Source organism: Natator depressus, chromosome 2, assembly GCF_965152275.1.
Source record: "Natator depressus isolate rNatDep1 chromosome 2, rNatDep2.hap1, whole genome shotgun sequence".
Lineage (NCBI taxonomy): Eukaryota > Metazoa > Chordata > Testudines > Cheloniidae > Natator > Natator depressus.
Window position 1 is genome coordinate 149,269,436 of NC_134235.1, and position 25,598 is coordinate 149,295,033.

The window sequence follows — 25,598 nt, forward strand, 5'->3', positions numbered from 1 at the left end:
CTAAAACAAATTTAAAGTGGCCAAATGCTCTCCCCTTAGCATTAATGAATATGAGGGCCACTCCCAATTGAAAGACTGGACTCAGCCCTCATGAAATTCTAACAGGGCACCCAATGCGACTACCAGCGGCGCCTCACTGGCCCTGGCTCAGACGGACAGTCATTTAATGAGTAACACAGTGCTTAATTCTTGTCAGACACTAACGAAATGTGTTAGGTCTTTTTATATATAGCAGCCCTGCCACCCACTGAAACCAGGAGACTGGATCTTCACAGAGATCCATCAGCGAGGAACCGTCCTAGCCCCATGCTGAAAGACCCTTATCAACTCCTGTTACTGATCAACACCACTGTGAAGTGCCGAGAATCAACTACCTGCCCATGTTTCTCACTGTAATGGCTCTCCGACTGATGATCAGTCTATCTTTCCTTCTGGCGTTGTTGCTCCTTCTGGACAGCAGGAGTGAAGGACAACGTGAAAAGCCGGTAACCTCTCCTTTGTCTGCTGACAGACCCACCGTGCCTTTGAAGGCACAACCTCTCCACCTGAGGACATAATAAAGCCTCCCACCAAGCAAGGTGATTGTGCTAGTAACCTCTCCCTTGCTGCCTCATTGCCGGACAGCTAAGTGAATTAAGACTACGAAATCTTGAAGAATAGCTTGCGGAAGCTAGCCAAAACTACCTGAAGATAAAACTTTTAATATTCCTCAGCCTCTCCTTCTTAACAAACTTAGGGTGGAGACGGGAAAGTAATATTTTTCTAGATCTTGACCAATCAGTAGCCTCACTAGTAAATAATCAAACGTATACCCAAAAAGTTTGTTCTGCCACCGGAAATTTTGCCTGTACTGAAATTATCCCAGTAACGGATAATTTAACCTGTCCCGTATTGTAATATGCCCCTTCTTATGCCATTGGCGCTGATGCCTCTCACCTTTTTGTGAAGGTGTCGAGCCAACAGATGTGGTCTAATACTTCACAAGGGAGAGATGTGTTAGTGCGTTGGGACACCGATGGACTGTAATTAATGCCACATTAGGGACCATTAAATTCACATTGCCCTTATCCAGTTTTTAAATTACCTCTACATATCCAAATTGCTCTAAAGGGGCTGCCATCAGGTTAGCACAGCAAAGGGCCTGGGTTTCCCCTGGAAAGAAAAGGGACTTGGCTGGACACCTATGGGATGGCGCAAATAGCGTAGCGGCAATCTGGAGTATCCATAAGAGTCAAGAACATGAGGAAAAAATTGGGACACTTAGAAAAAGCCACAGGCCTTATTACTGGAGCACAACTGACCCAGACACAAGCAGGAGTAGGTGAATTAGGTATTATTTCCACCCTCAGTGTAATGACCCAGAAGCTTGTAACAGATACGGTGCTTAGTATTGCTGGGGCTGGAAAGGCATTGCAGTGGGATCAAGCTTGTTCAGAGGTTCAGGATTTCCTGAATGACCGGCTCACGGCCATTCGGAGGGATCTTGAACATCAGGCGTGGCTCTCTGCCCTTACAGCCACCTCGGGAGTACCATCTGATCTGTGACCAGGGAGACGTACTTGCAGATTCTCTGGGTGGAAATGCAGATGTTCGCAGCACTCCTTCCAAGCATATGGGCCAGTCAGAGGGGTATGGACTCCCACCTACAGAATCCTGCTGGGTCCGTGGGTAGGATGCATGTGGGGTTGGATAATTCACCGAGACATTTGGGAACTTGAACTACCTGGTATGCCCAACCGATCTGTAGTCAGTGCTCCTGGAATAACGCCCGTCATTTGGGTAGGGATTGGAAGCCAATGGACACTCTGGCCGTTAGAACCCCCTCAACTTCAGTGTGTACGTAAACTAAAACCAGGAGAGGTTGTCACTGTTCATGACAACGTTTGTTGGGAGGGTATGGAACATGGGACTACCCTGACAGGACATCTACTTTTCCAAGCTAATAATAGCTGTGTGCATGTTAAGAACACTACCTTGAATGATGTACATTTTAACCTCACCCTGGCTGCAGGCAATCATACCATTCATTGGCCTGCGGATAAAATTCTACAATTAGCCCTTAGATTCCAAATACCCTTTAACTGGACTACCCTAGTGCCTGACCGATTCCAACGTTTGCTTTCAATTCTACCAGAGGTTCAGAAAATTTCCAAGCTACAGGGACAGATTCACATTCTCCAAAATATATATCAAGTTGAAAAGAATGCCTTTCATACAGCCTATAGGGAGTCTACCTTATGTACTAAGTATGATGCTTTGTGTTTTGTGATTAAGACTATTCAGCAATCTCAACCCCATCGTTTTATCGCCATAGAAATTTTGCTGTTTTTATTACCGTTTGGTATGGGGTTATGTTATTGCTGTTGTAGTAGATGTGTTTATCGTTGCCTGTCTGGTCGCAGACCTTTTAAGCTCAATGTAAAGGAACAAGTGGCACTAATGATTGTCAATAAACTCTATGATAACAGGAGGCAAGAGTCAGCAATGAATGTTTATGAGGACATGCAGGTAGTACATGAGGGAGAGAGAGAGGAAATTAATAAATTAACGTCCATGGAGTTATGATAGAATAAAGTGAGGCCTCAAAGTGGGGAACTGTGAGGGAAAATTAACAGGACATAAAACTCAGGTCAAGGCCCTGACTTTGGTCAACCTTGCCTGCAGGCCGTAAACTGAGATCCTGCTTGCTTATGTGTGTCAAGGGGTAGGAGAAGTCACAGTGGAAAGTCCCCAAAACAACAATGGTTTTCTGTGCATAAGGGACACCAAGGGGCAGGATGGAAAAGTCCCCAGACAGAACAGATTTGCAATAGTCAAGCTCATGAAATATATAACCGCAACAATTGTGTTAGAAAGGTCGCTGACCGCAAAAGAACAGACAGCGAATAACAGGAAGGGCCTAGTGGGGGGTGATGCTTCTTTTTGCTTTTGACCAGTGTTAATTTTGCAATGTATTCCAAATAAGGTAATTAATACGGAAGTATGTGTAATTTGTCTGTGGTTTTAAGCTTTAAAAAGCTGTGTGTGCTTTGCAGCAGGGGGCAGCTACCTAGAGCTGTTACCCCCCTGCACTTGTAATCAATGAAGGAGCCTCAGGCTTGTTCTGATCCAAACACAATGCATGGTTATTTTTCCACGATACGCGCATGGATCCCAAATCTCGCGTTCTAGCGAGGGTCCGGTGTATTTATTTTACTAATATGTTTATGGCTAGCTTTCTACATTTTAATCTACTTTGTGACTGCTCCATACAACAATAAATGTACAGTATTTAAAAAGAGCCCTGTGAACAATTCTCTGTTTCCTAAAGAGTGAAAAAATAAAAGTATAACAAGATGTCACAGTGAGATATAACAGAATCTTATTAATTTATTGTTAAAATTGTTTTAAAAGCTAAACTTGTTTACTAGTTTCAACACCTCTTTTTGAATGGACACACCAATGCCATGTAGCTTACCTGATTGCAATGGTTTTTTATCTTGATTTTTCCACAGTGACCAATTCCTATCTCTGGAAACTGCTAATAAGAATTTGTCATCAGGAGAAAATGCCATCTGAGTAACAGTCAGATTGTGAAAAGACAAGCTTTGCAGCTGCTTCCAAGAAGTGGTGCTCCACAAAATAATTGCTGCGTGTTCTTTTTTGGAGGCCTGCAAGTACAGGGACAAAACCACTGAAAATGAAGGAAAGGAAACAAAAAACAAAATGACACCACCCTAAAATATTAGCATGATTTTTTACATGCTTGCGACTGAGTTAGACTGAATTTTCCTCTAGCTAGTTCCAAGTTTTATTTTCACTCCCATGTTACTATGATAGTAAGGATGTTTCCCGCTTAAACTTTCTACTAAACCCTGGAAGATGACAACAGTGTATGTATGAATTCTGACAATTCACTTTCTTCTTAATTTGTTCAACACCAAAAATACCACAAATCATTTATTATTACTAATTTTTGTACATTCATTTGCACATGTCCGTAAGGCCAAATATACCCATTTTATGGATGGACAAACTGCAGTACAGAAAAGTTAAGTGGCTTGCCCCAAGTCACTGGGAGTCAAGTAGCAGAACGTAGACCACAATTTAGAATCCTGTCTCCCAATCCTGTGATCTAACTTTTAGACCACAATCCCTGTCAATCTGATAGCATATAACCCTTTTCAATAAATGGTGCTAAAATCTCTCTTTTCTTACCTTACATGCTGAGGCAATTATAGTTTTTGAATTGTTACAAGCAACACAAAATATTTCATAGCCATGTCCGTATCTGAAACAGAAAATAAAATTTGTTATACAGATTACACAATCTTGGTGATACATTTCAAGATTTATATAGGTTTTTTTTAAAACACCACTAATGTATAAATTATGAAGCAATCTCAAAAACAACAACATGAGTATGTAATCTCCTGCATTTTGTTCAGACCTCTAGATCAAATCAATAAAGGCAGCAGTATTTAAAAAGGAATTCAAACCCTTCACGAACAGAATAAAAATGCGTTTGCCATTTAGTTTACTATTGTTAAATATCTATATTAAAATAGCAGCTGGAGGACCCAATCAGAATCAGGGACCCATCATGCTACGTGCCATACAAACATATAAAGACGAAGTCCCTTACCCAAAGAGTTTACAATCTAAAAACGACAAATGACACGAGTCTTTTTTCAGGGGTGGGGAGGTACACAATTATATATTAATACATGAACTCCCCCAACACAATATATGCACATCAACACAAATCAGCCAGTCTTTCCCCAATACCTTTTTTGCACAGTTCTAGAAAATCACATTCACTCACGTCTAGGGAACAGGGTGCTTGAAGGTTAGCATCCACTCTGAAGCACAGCCGCAATGCAGTATATTGTCTGAGGTGTATCACTGTTGTGCTAGTAGCAAAGGGTGAGTGAGATTCTGGGTAGAAGACTAGAGGGTACACACTACTGGATGCCTTAAGTTAGTCTTTTTTGTGTTAGGTGTGTTATGTACAGACTAACCTGAAGTGACACACCACATAGTGGCGTTATGTATTAAATTTCCCAGATGTGGGGGGATGGGTTGGTTGGTTTTTTAAGATTTTGGAAGGGAGCTGCGATGAGAAGAACAGGATCTTTGTTAAGCTGTCTGATTGTCTTGGAACTTCACTTTCACGAAAGAGCACTTTTATGAAGGTTTTTTTCTTCATGAAAGTAATCAATGCTATGCTGAAAACCTTCCTGTACAAAACAACAAGAATGATGTTGGACTAGAGAGACTACCAACCCCATCCTCTTGAGCTGGCTGAATCATTTCACAAAGAATAGGATTCTCAACCCAGCAGCTGTTGCTTTGTCAAAGACCTTGTTGTCTGTGCAATTGTTCTCAGCTGGTTGAAGAGCAAAGCACTGTTTTTCCCCCAGAAAGAGAGGATGAGATCCCAATCTAAGGGCAAAATAGAACTCGAAAGAACTTAGTATAAGGCCTTTCTACACTACACACTTTTGTCGACAAAACAATGGATGTGTACACACTGAAATGCTCCTCCCACCGAAGTAACTCCCCTGCTCAGTTTTTCAGCATTCTTCTTGAATTGTGGACAGTCACACCAGTGCAAACTACAGAAGTAAAATATCCTCTCCACTCTTTCTCGATATTCCCTGGTTTATACATACAAGCATTACGTTAGCACTTTTCACCACAGGGTTGCACTGGGAGCTCATGTTCAGCTGATTATACATCATGACTCCCATGTTCTTTTACGAGCCACTGCTTCACAAGATAGTGTCTTCCTGCATTCTGTTATGGATGGGTTACATTCTTTGTTCACAGGGTTCTGCTCTCATCTACATTTCTTTATTACTGATAATCTTGTTAGCGCACATATCATTCTAATCCTTTCTTTCTAAAGGATATTTTTTATTATTTGTATTATACTAGTGATAAGCGGCCTCAGTGAGGATGTAAGCATAAGCTGCCTAATTAGCAGCAGCTGTTGTCCTCAAAGCAAAATTCAGATGGTCAACAAAATGTTTGTTAAAGATGAAGCCTCGTTTGATAAAAATACAAATTAAAAAGAGAAAAAAGCTGGGAACTTTGTCCTTCTATAGAAAGGGCATATAAAGTGTAGCATGCACAGCCCCAAAATGTCACCCTTGTCTTTCTAGCATTAATACGATTGTGTTCCATGCAATATGAGATATCCCTAAATCTCCTGTTATTCTGGACACTTAGATGTTTAATAACGTGTTTTGCATTCTTCTCCTCTGAAGAAAAACAATTATTATATTTTAGCACTTTTCCTGGCAAATGAGTGATTGTTTTCCTAAAGCTGTACAAATTTTGAGCACCGGGCTCTTTCAATGGCATTTCTTATAAAATAATGTTGCTACCTGACTTTAAAGATTTTTTAAAATGCTCATAAGGCATGATTAAGTTGGCAAATGTATATGGCAAGCAGGTGCAGCCACTAACTCTCTGGGAAGTTGTTGGTGCAGTTCTTGGTTTTGAAAAGCTAGGGAAACCCTGCTCTACAGACTCTTAGCTGGAAGGATTCAATTGAGAGTGGTGGGAGATGAGGGTGAATGTACCCAAGTATGGCATTCTTGCTTCTCTTCAAGATGCCGTTTTGTGCTCCACAATCTAAGCTTTCTTTTAAAGCAAGTGTCTAATTGTCATGGTTGCAAATAAAATCCTGTAAATTTGAACCGAGTGTAACACTGAACCATAGAAGATTAGGGTTGGAAGAGACCTCAGGAGGTCATCTAGTCCAACCCCCTGCTCAAAACAGGACCAACCCCAACTAAATCAGCCCAGCCAGCTTTGTCAAGCTGGGCCTTAAAAACTAAGGATGGAGATTCCACCACCTCCCTAGGTAACCCATTCCAGTGTTTCGCCATCCTCCTAGTGAAATAGTTTTTCCTAATATCCAACCTAGACTTCCCCCACTGCAAATTGAGACCATTGCTCCTTGTTCTGTGATCTGCCACCACTGAAAACAGCCTAGTTCCATCCTCTTTGGAACCCCCCTTCAGGTATTTGAAGGCTGCTATCAAATCCCCCCTCACTCTTCTCTTCTTCAGACTAAATAAGCAAAGTTCCCTCAGCCTCTCCACGTAAGTCATGTGCCCTAGCCCCCTGATCAATTTGTCCACATCCCTTCTGTGGGGGGGGGAACCAAAACTGGACGCAGTACTCCAGATGTGGCCTCACCAGTGCTGAATAGAGGGGAATAATCACGTCCCTCGATCTACTGGCAATGCTCCTACTAATGCAGCCCAATATGCCATTAGCCTTCTTGGCATCAAGAGCACATTATTGACTCATATCCAGCTTCTCGTCCACTGTAATCCCCAGGTCTTTTTCTGCAGAACTGCCACTTAGCCAGTCGGTCTCCAGCCTGTAGAAATAAGAATTAAACTAGATACTATATCCAGGAAAAATGGTTGATTGAAAAACTTTTTAAAATTCCAGGGTATATTGCCTTTAGGCAAAACTCAAAACTAGGTACAGGAGGAGGTGTTTGTACTTTCATTAGGGAAAGATTAAACTACATAGGAATAAGTCTTGAATATAATGCTGTTGAGATACCAATGCAGAAGAGAAATATTTCTTTAAGGATTTATAATATTTATAACCTGCGTGGGGAAATTAGAAAGCTCAGAATCACAAGAAACAGTGAAGAATGCTAAAAGACCATATATTATATGAGGTGATCTAAATAGTCATAATAAGTTATGGGAAGTAGGACAACTGATCGTAATGGCACAGACCTAGAAAGATTTAATAGACAAAAACTATCTACAGGTTTTAACTGATGGCACCCCAACTAGATTTAATGCACCAGATGGTAGGTTTTCTTGCTTAGACCTGGGAATAACAACATCAGTTATTGCAAGCAAATGCAACTGGGAAATATATATGGAAGGAGAAATGGGGAATGATCATTTCCCTTTACTTTTCAAGGACAAAGTAAGGCTGAAGATAATGGAAAATTACCCACCTAGAATTTTCAGAAAGCTAACTGGGAGCTATTCACAAGTAAAATATACTGAATTTGTGAATGATCACTGTGTGAGTGTTGACACAGAGAATTTCAATGACAACATAATAAAGAGGATAATAGCAGCAGCTACTGTAGCCATACCTAAGATGTTAAAATACCCCAAAACTAAAACGCACTTCCATGGTGGAATGAGGAGTGCGAAATGTCAGTTAAAGAATAAAGCTTACAAGAAAGCAAAAATTTACAATGAATAGTGAAGATTTAATGAAGTATAAAGAAGTAAGGCAATGCCACAAAGCACCGTAACAAAATCAAAGAAAGTTGGAGGAAGTATTGTGAAAGGTTAAATAAAGATATCAAAGCATCAGAAATATACCAGAAAATCAGAATGAATGAATGGAATTCAGAATAAGAGAAGTTACATCCCAGGTTTTATTGGAACTGACAACATAGTTAGAAGTTCTTATAATGAGAAAGCAGAAGTTTTAGAAGAGACTTTGAAGAGTGAGTAATGATGAAAATCGAAGTGCAGTTTGCCACCAGATTAAAAGAATTCACTGAAAATCTATAATGTAGCTGGGGAAATCATGATGCTACTATATTGAATAAAAGTTTTTATAATATACAGGCACTACAGAAAGCTATTGATATAAGCAAAACTATGTACCTAAGCAAAGATAAAATAAGCAATATACCAAACGCAGGGAGAGAAAGTCTACAGTCAGTATTCCAGGCACTAAATGGTATACATATCTCGGAGGCACAGGACTGGAACAAGTATCTGTGGCTGACGCAACACAAGGTCTAGGAATTATTTGTTGGACTTGTTTGTTGAACTCTGTAACCGTGAAAGGGGTAGGGGCTAACTGGTGACCTGGCCAGAGGGCCAAGTTACCAGAAGAAAGACTATCGCAGAGCAAGCAATGACCGGCACCCAATGCAGTGAGATTTATATTCCCCAACCAAGATGTAAGAAGACGCACTAGTGGTGAGTGGGCAACCCTCTTATAGTTGGCCTTAGTTTGTGGAAAGAGCTTGGAAGTGTAAAGATTACCCAGACCTTATTTTTCCACAATTTGATTCCTGCTTGGTGTAAAGAAAAAACCTCTCCCAAACCTCACTGTATGAGGAGGAAAAAAACAGTGGACTACATTCACAGCTCACTGAATTAAAGGAAGAATAAGGAGCTACATTTTCAGCAGAATATGCACACAACTCATTTTGCCCTGGCAATGTGTAATAAGCAAAACTTTAGTGCACAGGTAAAATTGTGTGACTTTTGAAGTTTGCAGTAATCACTCTGATGAAATTAGTTCACGTACTGCTGAAGTAAGCAATCAAGAACTTACAAATATATGATATAGGATATCCATATACACAGTTCTGAAAACATTTTTGTGTCAATCGCAAAAGTGCTCCAGGGTGCAATGGTTCAAACACACAGTATTTACACAAACCTGCTGCACACTAATTCTATATTGCGATTTTCCAAAAAGATTAGTGTAAATTTTAAATTGTATCATCTCTCAGAATTTGTCACATACTTTACATGGCAGTTAGGTTATGCAAACACTTCAGCTGATTTTTTTATAGTAACATTATCTAATCAATTAAATATTTATGAAAATTCAACATTATTTTTTTCAAATTCTGCTGATGGAGTTAAAACTTGAATATTTAGCACAGAAATGCAGATGCCAAGCAAGCTATTTTTAGCAAACCAGTTCCTAACACGGTTTTCTAGCTGCTACGGTCACATGCAATCTACATTATGTGATTTCACGTTGCTTTTAAGATTAATGCTGTGCAATAAAATTGAAACCCAAGAATACTTTACATCCCACTGCCTATTTATCAAAAAAGATTCTCTTAAAAAAGATGGAAATCAATTAGATTAAATAAGCCACCCACAACCCCGCCCCTAAAATGTAATATAATTATGATTTTAAGTAATGTGAATCAAAAAATGTCAAGGTTGCATTACTGCATAAGAATCCAAAATAGTGGATATACTGAAATGCAGCTAGACTTCTCCCCCACACTTTTAACTGGTTCTCCCTGAGGCAGGGGAGAATAAATTGTTAATCTTGAACTTTAACTTTTTAAAATAAGAAAAAATATGAATACTTTCATCTTGGACACAGAAAGGCGGCAGATCAATACAAGCAGAATCCCAAGGACATTTTGATGTGAATTATGGGCCATTCGTAGGATTGGCAAGAGAGCGTGGGAAGACCATGGCATGATGATGGGATTCCCCCCTCTGTTGGAGACTATCAATCACTTTGAAAAAGAATCTTGTGTGGGTCTGTTCTATAGTAAATTAGTCACTAAAGCTCGAAGCATAGTCTATGAGCTGAAGTCACTACCACCAGGAAAAATGACCTTCCTTGTATCAGATTGTGACCCTCAGAGCATCCTAGTGCCAGAAGATAAAAGGCTCCCTGGTATCTAGCAGTGAGTTTCAGCTGACCTGACCAGCCCAGTATATCCCAACTCGTTGTCATAATCTGTATCTATAAGGTGTAATGTAAGGTATCATATACAAACCGGTAACACAATGTTCCTGAACATCACTGTGCGGTGAACACATACAGGGTATATACAACGAATTATGTGTTGGAATTACGCTCTTAAAATGCGTTTGGCTAGCAATGCGTAAGCTCAGTCTGCCCTAGACAAAGGTATGTGTATTTGTTTGCCTGATCAGCCGGGTTCTCAAGCAGAGACAATGAAGGTACATTTGCATACAAGATAAACAAAGCTATCAGCTAACAATCGGGAGGAGAAGGCAGCATGAAAGAGAGACTTTGTCTGGGCTTACTTTTCAAAGAATACATTTCAAAAGTTTACTGGACTACAAAAAGGAGGGAAGAGAACCCCTGTTTTAACCTTCACCTGAGGTGACAAAGAAACTAAACACTTTGAACTCTCTGAAGGGTCCAAGTTAAAAAACTGGTCAGCCATCCTGGAAGAAAGACTGGAAAGAAAAATGCCTTTGAACCAAAGACTAGTTTATTGAATTTTAGTCTTAGACGCATATTTTTATTTTTGTTTCTTTGTAAACATTTCTATCCTTATTTCTTATATTTGGTTTCACTTACTTATGTCCTTTTGTTAATAAACTTGTTTTACTTTTAACATAAACCAACTTAGTGCTATGATTGAAGTAGAGGATGTGTCTCTTTATAGGATCAGCAGGCTCGGTAAATTTTGTGGATGCTACAGTAAGAGGAGCTGAGCACTGTAGAGAAAGATATCTCTGGGGAACTCAGGAACTGGGGTTCACTGATTGTTACCTGCTAGACAAGATTTGGACTGGCAGAGCATCTTGAAGAGTTTTCTGGTAAGGCAGACATGCTGCTGTGTCAGCTTAGCAGCAAAGCTCCTACTTGCTGAGGCTAAGAGGGTAAAGTGGCTCACAGTTCTGGGAATCCCAGCTGACTGTCACACAGATGCATACAGATCTATGCAGCAGGGGTATTTATCTGAAACAACTGCTTGATTCCAGTTTCCTTACAAACTGGACTGAGTTTGGTGGTGTTCTTGTTCAGACTTGCTCTATGACAAGGTTTACTCTTATCAGAATGAAGCCCAATAGATAGAGTGTTATGGTCCCACTGGATTCACCCATTCTCCCAGGATTGGGTTTTTAAGCCAGTGAAACTTTTTCAGTCATTTTATGACATTTCAACACACCATTAATACCAAGAACACATATTTTTGGCATTTAGGAACAACAAATTCCAATATATGCTTTATTTATTTTTTTATTTATTGTGTGTATTACTTTTACCCAAATGGTTTATATTAGTTGGCATGACTATATTATGTGAAAACACTTCTCAGGATTTATGTTTATTGCAAATGCTGTGTTCTCTGTTTCCATATAATCCTGGAGAAAAAAGCTTCAATGGATCAGAAAGATCCGTGTTTGCATAAGTGCATTTATGGCTGGGAATATAGTACAGCTTCAGAACACTGCTTTTGGCTATCATTATAGGCTGCTGATATAAGCCCTTTAGTCTTAATGTGTCTTAATATCAATGTTTTAATAGGATGCAGGTCACAGGGGGCTTTTTAATAAGAGGTTTCAAAAGTGTTAAGCCCTACATGAAGCTGACAAGGAGCTATACTTGACTGCTATGCTACAGACATACCACCTTGAGAGACATGGAAATAGCTTATTTAAAAGTATATCAGTTCCTATCTATCCAGTGCAAACTTGTATACTGACCCAGATTAAAAAGTTTCTTACAATCTACATACTGAACATGCACAACATTAAAACAACTAGCAAAAGAATGAATAAGAGCACTGGATATTAAGAACATAACATATTACTGCAATGGATGCCTTATAAACATGTATTATAATACTGTGTACAAGACTACATGAATCAGTTACAACAAGAGCTTCTAAGACATTTTGTAACATTTCCATATTTATATAAAACAAAATAACTTACAGCTTTTGAACTTCAGGCCATAATGTATTCTGCAACAAATGATCTTCTGTGGGAGGTTCTACAAGACATATGCATACATTTTATTCAAATTTAGTATAGTGTTTTTCTTTATCAGTTTATCTCTCTGTCCCAAAGGGTAACACCCAAAAAACCTCATTCTAGTAATGAAAGCAACTACTAATTCATATAAAATACCCTTTTTATGTTGCATACCTGTAAGGATGAGGGGTTGAAAGTAAATCTGATTATACTGATTCGAAACACTATTAAACTTTTCTTCCTCATCAGCTGGTTGAGCTGCCATATCTCCTGTTCAAAATAAATATTTAATTCAGCCACAGAGAAAATACTTGACATGAAAATTTGGTTACATATAAGTAAAGAGATCCTATTAGTTTTACCACAGAAATTATCTAGATGAGATGTGTCTATTTCAGTAATATCCTACTATGCAAATTAGGAATTAGTTATTTAATATAAATTCAAGTATCTAATGTACATCTAGGGAAGCAGGGGGAAAAAGCCTTTGTCAGACAAATATATAGTATGAAATGGAAAACTTCTTACTTGATTATTTTCTTTCTGGGACTGACCTCTCCCTGGATTAGAGGCACTTGGTCTGTCTCTCTCTTACAGAGACTCTAAGGGAGTTCAGACTCATCCACAAACCTCCAGGAGTTGGCCATGTGCTTCTCCCCGTGCACCAGAGGAGTATTTTCAAAGATGTGTGGAAACACTACAGCCAAGATTTTAAAAACAGGTGCCTAAAGTTAGCCTTGTAAATCTATATTTAAGCACCTAAATAAGGGGTTAATTTTCAAAGGTGCGAACTCTGCACTTCCCATGAACTTAAATGTGAGCTGCTGGCTGCTCAGCACTTAAATACAGTAGGTGCCTAAAGTTAAAGTAAATTAGTAAATTAAAATTCAACTGTTAATCTGACCCTAAAGAGGCCACTGAAAAGTTACCAAAAGAACTTATCAGGTGGGGCAGACTCAGGGAGAGGTCAGTCTCAGAAAGGATGCTATCAAGTAATAAATTTTCAATTCTGGATGATGACTTCTCCAGAGAAGATATCTGGCATACAGAAAGCACTAAGAAAAAATATAAGCAGGGAGGAAAAATGAGGCAGAACAGAAGAGAAAATATGTCAGTGGACAGAACACTTGTTCTACCTAGTGCAAATAGGAATTGGCTGCTCTCAGGCCCAGACATCTAAGGTAGAAGGGAATATATAAAGATCTTTTCCTGAACTGATAAGTTCCACAAATATATACAGTGTCTATTTTAACTGTTTTTAAAGTCACATCAATCATGTGCTCCACTCGCTTTCATTTCCTGAGCCTTTGGGGTATGGGGGGGAAAAAAAGAGAATCTTGGTTAGGAGTTATTTTGGCCTAAAAATTAAAAACAGTTACCTACCTTTCATAACTGTTGTTCTTTGAGATGTGTTGCTCATGTCCATTCCAAGTTGGTATGTGTGCGCCACATGCACAATCGTCGGAAGGTTTTTCCCTAGCGGTACCCATTGGGTGGACTGTGGAGCCCCTTGGAGTGGAGCCTTCATGGCCGTGTATATAGGTCCCTGCCGACCCGCCACCTCTTCAGTTCCTTCTTGCTGGATACTCTGACAGAGAGGAGGCAGGTGGGTCTTGGAATGGACATAAGCAACACATCTTGAAGAACAACAGTTATGAAAGGCAGGTAACCATTTTTTCTTCTTTGAGTGATTGCTCGTGTTGATTCCAAGTAGGTGACTCCCAAGCAGTGCCCTGGAGGAGGGGTCGGAGTTCACCGAGTTGCAGACTGAAGCACTGCTCTACCCAACGCGGCACTGTCTCTAGCCTGCTGTGTGATGGCATAGTGCAACATAAAGGTATGAATAGATAACCAGGTCGCCGCCCTGCAGATGTCCTCAATGGAGACCTGCGCCAGGAGCGCTGCAGATGAAGCTTGCGCTCTCATGGAGTGCGCCGTCAATGCTGGGGTTGGTGTCTTTGTCAGGTCGTTGCACGTCCTGATACAGGCCGTGATCCAAGAAGAAATTCATTGGGATGAGACCAGAAACCCTTTCATTCTCTGAACAATGGCGCTGAAGAGTTGCGTCAACTTCTTAAATGGCTTTGTCCGCTCAATGTAAAAAGCCAGCACCCGTCTGACTTCTAGGGAATGGAGCCTGCGTTCTCTGTCATTAGCATGTGGCTTTGGGAAGAACATTGGTAAAAAGATGTCCTGATTTGCGTGAAATTGTGAAACAACCTCAGGGAGAAAAGCCGGGTGTGGCCGCAACTGTACCTTGCCCTAATAAGACACTGTATAAGGGGGCTCAGACAATAAAGTTTTGAGTCACGTTATTGCCACGAGAAATGCCACTTTCCAAGAGAGGTAAAGCAGAGAACAAGTTCTAAGAGGTTTGAAACGGGCCCCATGAGCCTTGAGAGGACCAGGTTAAGGTCCCATTGGGGGACCAGTTGTCACACCTGGGGGTACAGTCTGTCTAGCCCTTTAAGGAAGCATCCAAGCATGGGGTTAGCAAATACCGACCGCCCGGCTGCACCCGGGTGGAAAGCGGAAATAGCTGCCAGGTGCACCTTGATTGACGAGACTGCCAGCCCTTGCTGCATTATGTAGAGTAAGTAGTCCAGTACAAAGGGGATTGAGGACTGCAGTGGAGGGGTGTCATTCTGTGCAGACCAAACAGAGAACCTTTTTCACTTGGCTAGATAAGTGGCAAGAGTGGAAGGTTTTCTACAGCCAAGGAGAACCTTCCAAACCGAACTGGAGCACTGAAGCGCTAACGCGGGTTTAACCATGGATTTTCCATGTGGTGAGGTGCAAAGACTCTAGGTTGGGGTGCTGAAGGAAGCCACAGTGCTGCGTGATGAGATCTGGAATCATTGGCAAGGTCATGGGCATGTCCACCCAGAGGCTCAACAGCATGGAGAACCAGTGTTGGCGGGCCATGCCGGCACTATGAGAATCAGTGAAGCCTTATCCTGCTGGACCTTGAGGAGGACCTTGTGGATGAGACGGAACGGCGGGAATGCATACAACAGGCGCCCCACCCACGAGAGGAGAAAAGCATCCACCATTGAGCCAGGGCTGTGATTCAGGAAGGAGCAGAACTGCTAGCACTTCCTGTTGCCTTGTGCTGCGAACATGTTGTGATGTTGCATTCTATATGATTTTATGAAAATATGCTAATGAGTGTGAATATAATGTAACTGGAATATGCTTCATTCAAAAGATCCCTTGTAAGGTATCATTACAAAGCTTATAATCTACTGAGTGTGGCCATCCTATTTGTATAAATGTATCACTCTTGTATCTGAAACTAGAAATATGAAATATAACTTTGAGGGGTTTCAGAGTAGCAGCTGTGTTAGTCTGTATTGGCAAAAAGAAAAGGAGTACTTGTGGCACCTTAGAGACTAACAAATTTATTTGAGCATAAGCTTTCGTGAGCTATAGCTCACTTCATCGGATGCATTCAGTGGAAAATACAGTGGGCTTATTGTAATTATGCGAAGTGTGGGCCATTAATGGTCATTTGGAATCTTGATGGCTCCCATTAACTAGAACAATTGACTGTAGATGGCTCTGTTTACTTGTAAGTCTTCCTGTATACCTGTGTGCTGGAAAGTGAGTAATGAAGTCTTACAGTGACATGTGATTATGTCACCTGAACTGGAATCCATCTTTAACCTGGTGCTTTTCCATTTAGAAGGAGGGGTAGGAACCCAGAAAGGGACAAAGGATTCCCACCTTGTGCAAAAGATATATAACGGGGTGGAACAAAACAAACGGGAAGCAGTCATGAGGAATCCCCTAGCTAGCACCTGAGCTGAAACAAAGACTGTACGGGGAAAGGACTGTGCCCAGACTAGGAAGGCGTCCAGTCTGTGATAAAAGCTTATTGAAACATTTCTGAGGGTGAGATTTTATCTGTATTCAGTTTTCTTATTGTATTAGGCTTAGACTTGCATGTTTTGTTTTATTTTGCTTGGTAATTCACTTTGTGCTGTCTGTTATTACTTGGAACCACTTAAATCCTACTTTTTGTGTTTAATAAAATCATTTTTTACTTATTAATTAACCCACAGTATGCATTAATAGTGAAAGGGGGGGCAAACAGCTTTGCATCTCTCTCTATCAGTGTTACAGAGGGCAAACAATTTATGAGTTTACCTTGTATAAGCTTTATACAGGGTAAAATGGATTTACTTGGGGGTCTGGACTCCATTGGGAGCTGCCTACCTCAGTGTTGGAGACAGGAGCACTTCTTAAGCTGTTTTCAGTTAAGTCTGCAGCGTGTGGGGGACATTGTTCAGACCTGGGTCTGTGTTTATAGCAGGCTCAAACCAGGCAAGGCACTGAAGTCCCAAGCTACCAGGAAAAACAGGCTCAGAGGTAGTCTCAGCACATCAGTTAGCAGTCTCAAGGGGCTTTCTGTGATCCAACCTGTCACACAAGTCTCCCTGGGGAGATCCCCACCTCAGGAAGATATTGCTGACGACATCCAGTTGGAGAAACCATTTGTGGCCGTGGAAAGATCTGCTGAGGTGATCAGCCAGTTTGTTTTGTACACCTGACAGATACAATGCCTCCAACAGTACCGAGTGGGCAATGCAAGTCCCACAACCTGAGGGCTTCCTGGCACAGAGGAGAGGTGCGAGCACCCCCTGTTTGTTCATATAGAACATCGCTGTGGTGTTGTGTGTCCACACATATACACATTTGCCCCTGAAGATGGCCTGAAATGTCTGGCAAGCTAGATGCCACACCCATATCTCCCTGACATTGATGTGTAGCTATGGTTCCACTTGGGACCATAGGCCTTGAGTTCTGAGATTCCTCAGGTGCGCTCCCCACCCTAGCACTGATGCATCTGTGACTAGCGACAGTGACTGCTGTGGTTTGGAAAAAGGTACTCCCACACAGACTGTCTGTGGATCGAGCCACCACCAGAGGGACTTGAGAGCCCGAGGAGAAAGCATGACTAGACTGTCCAAGTGGTCCCAATTTGGTCTGTTCGCTTGGGCCAGCCACGCCTGGAGGGGATGGAGGCACAGCCTTCCATACTGCACCACATAAGTGCATGCTGCCATATGCCAGAGTAATTTTTGGCAGTTTCTGGCTGTCATGGTGGGGAACCAGTGGAGAGCTCGTATGATGGCGCTCATGGCTAGAAAACGAGACTTGGGCAGGAACACCTTGGCCTGGGTGTCCAGGAGGGCCCTGATGAATTCTATTCTTGGAGTGGGAGCCAGAGTTGACTTCACCACGTTAAGGATGAGACCGAGACTGAGGAACGTCATCTGTACCAGGTTCACGTGTTCCTCCACCTGGGCTCAGGACCGGCTCTGGATGAGCCAGTCATCTAGGTATGGGAAGATTTGCACCTGACACTTTCAAAGAAAGGCCGCCTCGACTGCCATACACTTGGAGAACGCCCGAGGCACCGCCGATAGGCCGAAGGGGAGGACCGTGAACTGATAATGTGTACTGCGAACCACAAACCACAGAAACCGTCTGTGGGAAGGGATTATAGAGATGTGGAAGTATACATCCTTCAAGTCGAGGGCAGCATACCAGTCCCCCAGATCCAGAAAGGAAATAGAGGCGGCCAGGGAGACCATACGGAACTTCAATTTCTTCATGAATTTGTTGAGGTTTTGCAGGTCTAAAAAGGGCCTGAGCCGCCTTTGGCCTTGGGGATTAAGAAGTAAGGGAAGTAGAATCCCCTGCCCCTGAACTCCAGAGGAACCTCCTCTACCGCCCGCAGCTGTAGGAACGTTTGCATCTCCACTAGAATTTGCTTGTGAGAAGGGTCCCTTAAGAGGGATTTGGGGGATGGGGGGAAGGGAACAGAATTGGAGAGAATACCCAACTCTACCAACAGCCTGAGGTTATTTGAGCCCAGGCATGGTAAAAATAGGATAGACAGTTCACAAAGGGAGGGGAAGGATCTGGGTATCAAACTGGTGCTCCATCCTCAGGTGCACCTTCAAAAGTTTGGCTTTCAGCCCGTGGGCTACTTAGCTGAGCCCTGCCCTTGGCTGGAGGAGGACTGAGATGTGCACCGCCTATTACTTCTGCCCAGCTTCCTACTGCACTCCTGTCTAGGAAGGGCAGGGCAGAATTGTTGGGTGGCCTGGGGCTTAAATGCATTACTTTTCAGGGCTGGTGTGTGCAGCCCCAAAGACTTGAGGGTCGCCTGCGAGTCCTTAAGGCTATGCAGCCTTGAGTCTGTCTGTTCAGCAAAGAGGGCGGAGCACTCGAAGGGCAGGTCCTGAATTGTGTTCTGGACCTCATGTGGGAGCCATGAGACCTGTAGCCAAGAGCTGAGTCTCATAGCTATGGCAGGGCACATAGCGAAGTGGCTGAGTCAGCTGAGTCCAGGGCGGCCTGAAAAGAGGGCACACACATACCTACTTGGAATGGACATGAGCAACACATCTCAAAGAACAACAGTTATGAAAGGTAGGTAACTGTTTTTAATTTTTAGACAAAAATAACTCCCAACCAAGATTAACTCTTTTTTTCCCCCCCATACCCCAAAGGCTCAGCAAATGAAAGCGAGTGGAGCACATGATTGATGTGACTTTAAAAACAGTTAAAATATACGCTGTACACATTTGTGGAACTTATCAGTTCAGGAAAAGATCTTTATATATTCCCTTCTACCTTAGATGTCCTGGCAACCACCTTTCCCTCCTCCAGAACCACTCCAAACTCTGAGCAGGAGTCAGCTGGGAGCAATTCCTGGAATTTGGCCAGAGAGCTCCAGGAATTATAAGCATAGCGGCTCAGGACCACTTGCTGATTCCCTATGCGAAGCTGGCGCTCCCCCAGTGGAGTAAAAACTTTCTGACTGAAGAGGTCCAGCTTCTTAGCGTCCTTGGATTTGGGGGTGGGTGAAGAGGTGCTCGTACCCCTTAGAAGGCACCAAGTATTTGCACTCTACTCCCTTGGCTATCAGCAGGATAGAGGCGGGCATGTGCCACAGTGCCTAGGTGGCATTCTGTATGGTTTTGATGAGAGGCAGAGCCACCCTTGAGGGACCAGAATATCCACCATGGGATCGGTATTCTCAGAGACCTCCTTTGCCTGCAAGTTCAGGTTCTGGGCCACCCTTCTGAGCAGGTCTTGATAGGCCCTGGTGTCCATGGCGGGCAGAGTGGTGAAGGTGCCTGCTACTGCCTCATCCAGGGAGGACGAGGATGATGCCCTCGGAGGCATGGGGTCCTCTTGCCCCTCCGGCTCGCGGAGGTCCCCTACGCCACTTCAGAGGTGCAGGAAATGGCAGTAGCACCCGGTACCACGGCTGCTTCGGTGCCGGTGCTGACGTTCTCATCAGCCTGGGCTTGTGCATCCCTACCCCAGAGAGGCTCCTGGGCTACAGACATGGCCGATGGAGGGATTCATGCCTTCACCACCACTGACAGGGACCTGGAACCCAGACTCTGGACTTGGTGGTAGGCCCATGGTGTCCAGAAAGGCCACTGAGTTGGTCCCAGCCACAGAGGAGACCAGGCACCTGCTGCCCTTTGTCTTGCCTAGGGCAGTGTGAAGAGCGGTGCCGACTCCACCTAGAAGCATAGGAATCAGTCTCCGAGAAGTCCGAATCTGACCAGGGCAGTGCAGATCGAGACGGTGCCGGGGATCAGTGCCACATCATAATGGGCTTGCCCCTATGCTGGATCAGTGTCAGTGCCGATGATGATGCTCGTGCTGGAGCCTGAGCCAGCGCCGGTGCATCTGCTGGTGGAACAGGGAACTACGCCATCATGGCAATCAACTCTTTGGCTACCTCAAATGTGTCTGGTGTGGAGGGAGCATCCAAGTCGTCCTCCTCCAAATCTTCCCGCACCGGGGAGACCACTGTGGCCAGACTCAACAGACCTCCCTGAGAGGCCGGAGTAGATGGCACCGGTCTAGGCGGCCCCAAGACTGGGTGTCCCAACGTGGGACACACCCCACTGGTGCCCGCCTGCTCTGCTGCACGAGCAGGGGAGTGCCCTGTCAGCTCTCTTTTTCTTGTGCCACACCAGCGACTGCAAGCAGTGCCTCGTACTACAGCTGGTCCTCAGTGCTGGGGAATGGTGGTGCCGTGGTGCACCGAAGCACTCAGCCAGATGCTACCGGGAGCGGTTGGGGTTGAAGAGCTGACTCCATTAGAAAGAGCTTTAAGTGAAAGTCCTGCTCCTTCTTAGTTCTGGGCTTAAAACCCCTGCAGATTTTACACCTGTAGGACTGGTGTCCTTCTCTGAGACACTTTAGATAGCAATCGTGTGGGTCTCCCTTTGGCACGGGCTTCAGGCAGGACCTGCACGGCTTGAAGCCCTGAGACTGGGCATGCCCCAGTCCCCAGGGGGGGTGGGAAGAACCTCCAACTAAAAGTTAACTAACTACTACACTTATCACTAACTGTAACTGTCAAATTATTTGAGAGGAGCTGCTCGAATGACCGTCACTGGAAGTAAGAAGGAATTGAAGAGGCAGCGGGTCGGCAGGACCTATAGACACGGCCATGAAGGCACCACTCCAGGAAGCTCCACAGCCAACCCAACGGGTACCACTAAGGAAAACCCCTGCGATGACTGGGCATGCAGCGCACACACACCTACTTGGAATCGACATAAGCAATCACATGAAGAATTACTTTGCCCTCATGTCTTACAAGATCAGAAATTTTAGAGAAAACTCTTGATGAGGTGATTGTGACCAGGAAACAAGTCTTAAGAGCAGATTCCACCTAGGAAAAACAGGCCTAACTGTGATCTATCAGAGTTGGATAAGCCTGTAGTGGATCAATGATGTTTAACACAGGTGTGAGATGTGATGACAGGAGGTATTAGGCCCAATTCGAGGCTGCTTTATGAGAAACAGGGTTGGTTGGTTTGGCTGGAAGTCTCCTGGAGGCTACTGAAGCCAATCCGGGAGATTTTAGGCCTCTAAAAGTCCTGTGTCACAGCGGGGCTAAGGCAGGTTCCCTACCTGCCCTGGCTCCATGCCACTCCTGGAAGCAGCAACATGTCTGGCAGCAGCGCAGCCAGGGGGTCTGCCCCTGCCCCGACTCCACAGTTCCCATTGACTGGGAATGGGGAACCACGGCCAATGGGAGCTGCGGGAATGGTGCCTGCAGGCAGGGGCAGAGCACAGAGCGGCCTGGTTGCCCCTGAGCATAGGGGCCGCTGCCAGACATGTTGCTGCTTCCGGGAGCTGCCTGAGGTAAGCACCGCCCAGCCAGAGCCTGCACCCCGAGCCCCTTCCTGCATCCCAACCCCCTGTCCCAGCCCCCTCCCACACCCAAACTTCCTCCCAGAGCCCACACACTGAACCTCCTCCCACACCTCAACCCTCTACCCCAGCCCCCACCTGCACCCAAACTCCCTCCCAGAGTTCACATTCCCTCCTGCACCCCAACGCCCTGCCACAGGCTTAGCCTGGAGCCCCCTCCCAGACTCCAAACCCCTCAACCCCACGCCCCAGCCCAGAGCCCACACCCCCTCCCGCACCCCAACCCCCTGCCCCAGCCCGGTGAAAGTGAGTGAGGGTGGGAGAGAGTGAGTGGGGCGGGGCCTCAGAGAAGGGGCGGAGCAGGGGTGGGACCTTGGGGCAGGGCAAGGGTGTTTGGGTTTGTGCGATTAGACAGTTGGTAACCTTAATGAGAAATCCAGAAGAGCTGGAATGCCTAGATTCTTTGGACTGATATTTTTACATTGACATCCCTAGATGAATTTTGTCCAAACTCTTGTGTAGGCTGAGAGATTAGAAGGCCAGTGTGAGGCTAACAGTTTTACTGTAAAGTACCACCCTATCTGATTTAATCCGTGCTGCTCAATAGCCTAGCTGTAAGATTCAGTTAACCTGGATTGGTATGTAGGAGCAGCCTCTGAGAGAGAGAGATCTCTAGCCCACTGGAGAGAGATAACAAAAGCCTCTGATAGCTCCACTAGGTCACGGTACTATAGCAGTCTTGACCAACTTGGAGCGAAAAGAATGACCACTTCCTTTCTAAGTCTTTTTAGCCCCACTTCCTTTGGGAGATGCCTAGACCTTTGTTAGGTAGAGAATCTACAGATCCCTGATCTGCTTCCCTGATGAAGGGCTTCACCTTAGTGTTTTGACTGAAGGGAATTTGATACACTTGGGGGTGGCCTAACTTGGATATCAGCTGGAAATCTTCTTGATTCAGGAATCATTCTGTATTTTATACACTGATAGCTTCAACATATAGTTTTTTGGTTTTGTTTTTCAGTGCCACCTTTAGTTAGATCACCCTCATGGAGAATAGGTGAGCCTCTTCTTCCAAGAGGCCCTGGTGACAATGCCCTTATAATTATGTCATCTACGAACATCTTTAGACTTCTCAGCCAGACTGTTATTATCAATACCCTCATAAACATCTAAAGCGCAGACAGCTAACCAAATTGTGGTGTTCTGCATTATCAATAATCTCCACAGGTGAAATAGAAAACTGAAAATTGCTTGGAGTGATTGGAAAATGCAAATAAGTTTCTGCAATGATCCAACGTTAAGAGGTCTTTTACAGAAACTGTGGCTCTGGTGGGAACTAAAATGTCTGTCCTGCATTTCATGTTTTCCAACCTGAAAATTTTGCGGCCAGGCACCAACTCTGGCTTAAGCTTTGGACAATGGATAATAACTAGGGCTGTCAAGCAATTAAAAAAATTAATCATGCAATTAATCACACTGTCAACCAATAATAGAATACCATTTATTTAAATATTTTTGGATATTTTCTACATTTTCAAATATATTGATTTCAATTACAACACAGAATACAAAGTGTAAAGTGCTCACTTTATTTTTATTACAAATATTTGCATTGTAAAAAACAAGAGAAATAGTATATTTCAATTTGCCTAATACACGTACTGTAGTGCAATCTATTTATAATGAAAGTTGAACTTACAAAGGTAGACTTATGTACAAAAAATAACTGCATTCAAAAATCAAACTATGTAAAACTTTAGAATCTCCAAGTCCACTCAGTCCTACTTCAGCCAATCACTCAGACAAACAAGTTTGGTTACAATTTGCAGGAGATAAGGCTGCTCACGTCTTGTTTACAATGTCACCTGAAAGCAAGAAGAGGCGTTCACTTGGCACTGTTGTAGCTGGCATTGCAAGATATTTATGTGCCAAATGTGCTAAAGATTCGTATGTTCCTTCATGCTTCAACCACCATTCCAGAATACACGCATCCATGCTGATGATGGGTTCTGCTCGATAACGATCCAAAGCAGAGCGAACTGACGCATGTTCATTTTCATCATCTGAGTCAGATGCCACCAGCAGAAGGTTGATTTTCTTTTTTGGTGGTTTGGGTTCTGTAGTTTCTGCATTGATCGGAGTGTTGCTCTTTTAAGACATCTGAAAGGATTCTCAACACCTTGTCCCTCTCAGATTTTGGAAGGCACTTCAGATTCTTAAAACTTGGGTGGAGTGCTGTATCTATTCCTTAGAAATCTCACATTGGTACCTTCTTTGCGTTTTGTCAAATCTGCTGTGAAAGTGTTTTTAAAACAAACGTGCTGGGTCATCATCCGAGACTACTATAACATGAAATATATGGCAGAATGCAGGTAAAAGAGAACAGGAGACATACAATTCTCCCCCGAGGAGTTCAGTCACAAATTTAATTAACGCATTATTTTTTTAACAAGCGTCATCAGCATGGAAGCATGTCCTCTGGAATGGTTGCTGAAGCATGAAGGGGCATATGAATGTTTAGTACATCTGGCACATAAATAACTTGCAACGCCAGCTACAAAAGTGCCATGCAAATGCCTGTTCTCACTTCCAGGTGACATTGTAAATAAGCAGCAGTCAGCAGTATCTCCCGTAAATGTAAACAAACTTGTTTGTCTTAGCAATTGGCTGAACAAGAAGTAAGACTGAGTAGACTTGTAAGCATTAAATTTTACATTGTTTTGTTTTTGAGTGCAGTTATGTATCAACAACAAAAATCTACATTTGTAAGTTACACTTTCAAGATAAAGAGATTGCACTATAGTACTTGTATGAGGTGAATTGAAAAATACTATTTATTTTGTTTATCATTTTTACACTGCAAATATTTGTAATAAAAAATAATAATGTAAAGTGAGCACTGTACACTTTATATTCTGTGTTGTAATTGAAATTAATATATTTTAAAATGTAGAAAAACATCCAAAAATATTTAATAAATTTCAATTGGTTACTGTTTAACAGTGCGATTAATCACGATTAATTTTTTTAATCACAGTTAATTTGTTTTTATTTAATTGCATGAGTTAACTGCAATTAATCTACAGCCCTAATAATAACTGGAATCAAATCCTGTGTATTTCAAATTTCTTAGGCGGAATCTTTTCAGAGAGAAACTTGATTAAGATAGTGGCTAACAACATAGGTAAACTAAAGCAGTCCTAGGATTTTGCTGGATTGTGAAGTGAATGCAAGTCCTCTTATGAGGGCAGAAGCTCCTGTTCTTCCTGCCCACAACAGAAGTACCACTCGAGGGATGACTCCTTTCAGTCAGGGATAAGACCCAGCCTGGAATATCAGAAAGCAGCACAGATCAGGAAAGGGTCAAAGCCCTACTTGCAGTCCAAACAGCTGGCATGACTACAACTCGGCCTGCTCCAATAAGAAATATGGGGGAGGCAGAAATGGCAGGATCTCTCATTCTCAAACACTTGGTTCCAATTAACCTAAGGCAGGTGAGTACAGGAGAGTGCAGCATGGATCCTATCTGGAACTTTTACTCTCTTCATCCCTCTTCCAAACTCAGGAGACAAGGACCATTCTGAAAAGGATCTCACACCTCAGAACTATGGCCAATAGAATCTGTCCCTCAAGACTTGATTATAGCTCTACTCTATATTCTCCATAGTAAGGAAAGGATCAGGAGGCATCTAGGCCTTTCTAGACCTAAAAAGAGGCAGAGTATTTGGTTTGAGGGGAGAACGAGGATGGCCAAGTCCATGAGCTACCTCAAGAGTTTGCAGGAAGATAGGCACAAAAGGTCTCAGACTGCATGAGAGGCCAGGGTCCAGAATGAAGTACCTCCTCTTTATTTTTATTTTAACAATGATCTGTTTAAGGAGCTCATCACCATATTATCAGTGT

At 43.1% G+C, this 25,598-nt stretch overlaps 1 protein-coding gene across 1 annotated transcript in view; it reads right to left on the reverse strand.

Annotated features, from left to right (window-relative positions):
• ELP2 (elongator acetyltransferase complex subunit 2) overlaps positions 1-25,598 on the reverse strand; it is a 115,157-nt gene that overhangs the window by 13,659 nt on the left and 75,900 nt on the right. Inside the window, exons 15-18 of the mRNA XM_074945103.1 lie at positions 12,666-12,761; positions 12,453-12,510; positions 4,198-4,270; positions 3,458-3,650 (exon numbers count right to left, since the gene is read on the reverse strand). Coding sequence (XP_074801204.1) covers positions 3,458-3,650; positions 4,198-4,270; positions 12,453-12,510; positions 12,666-12,761 — 420 coding nt within the window. The remainder of the gene's footprint in view (positions 1-3,457; positions 3,651-4,197; positions 4,271-12,452; positions 12,511-12,665; positions 12,762-25,598) is intronic.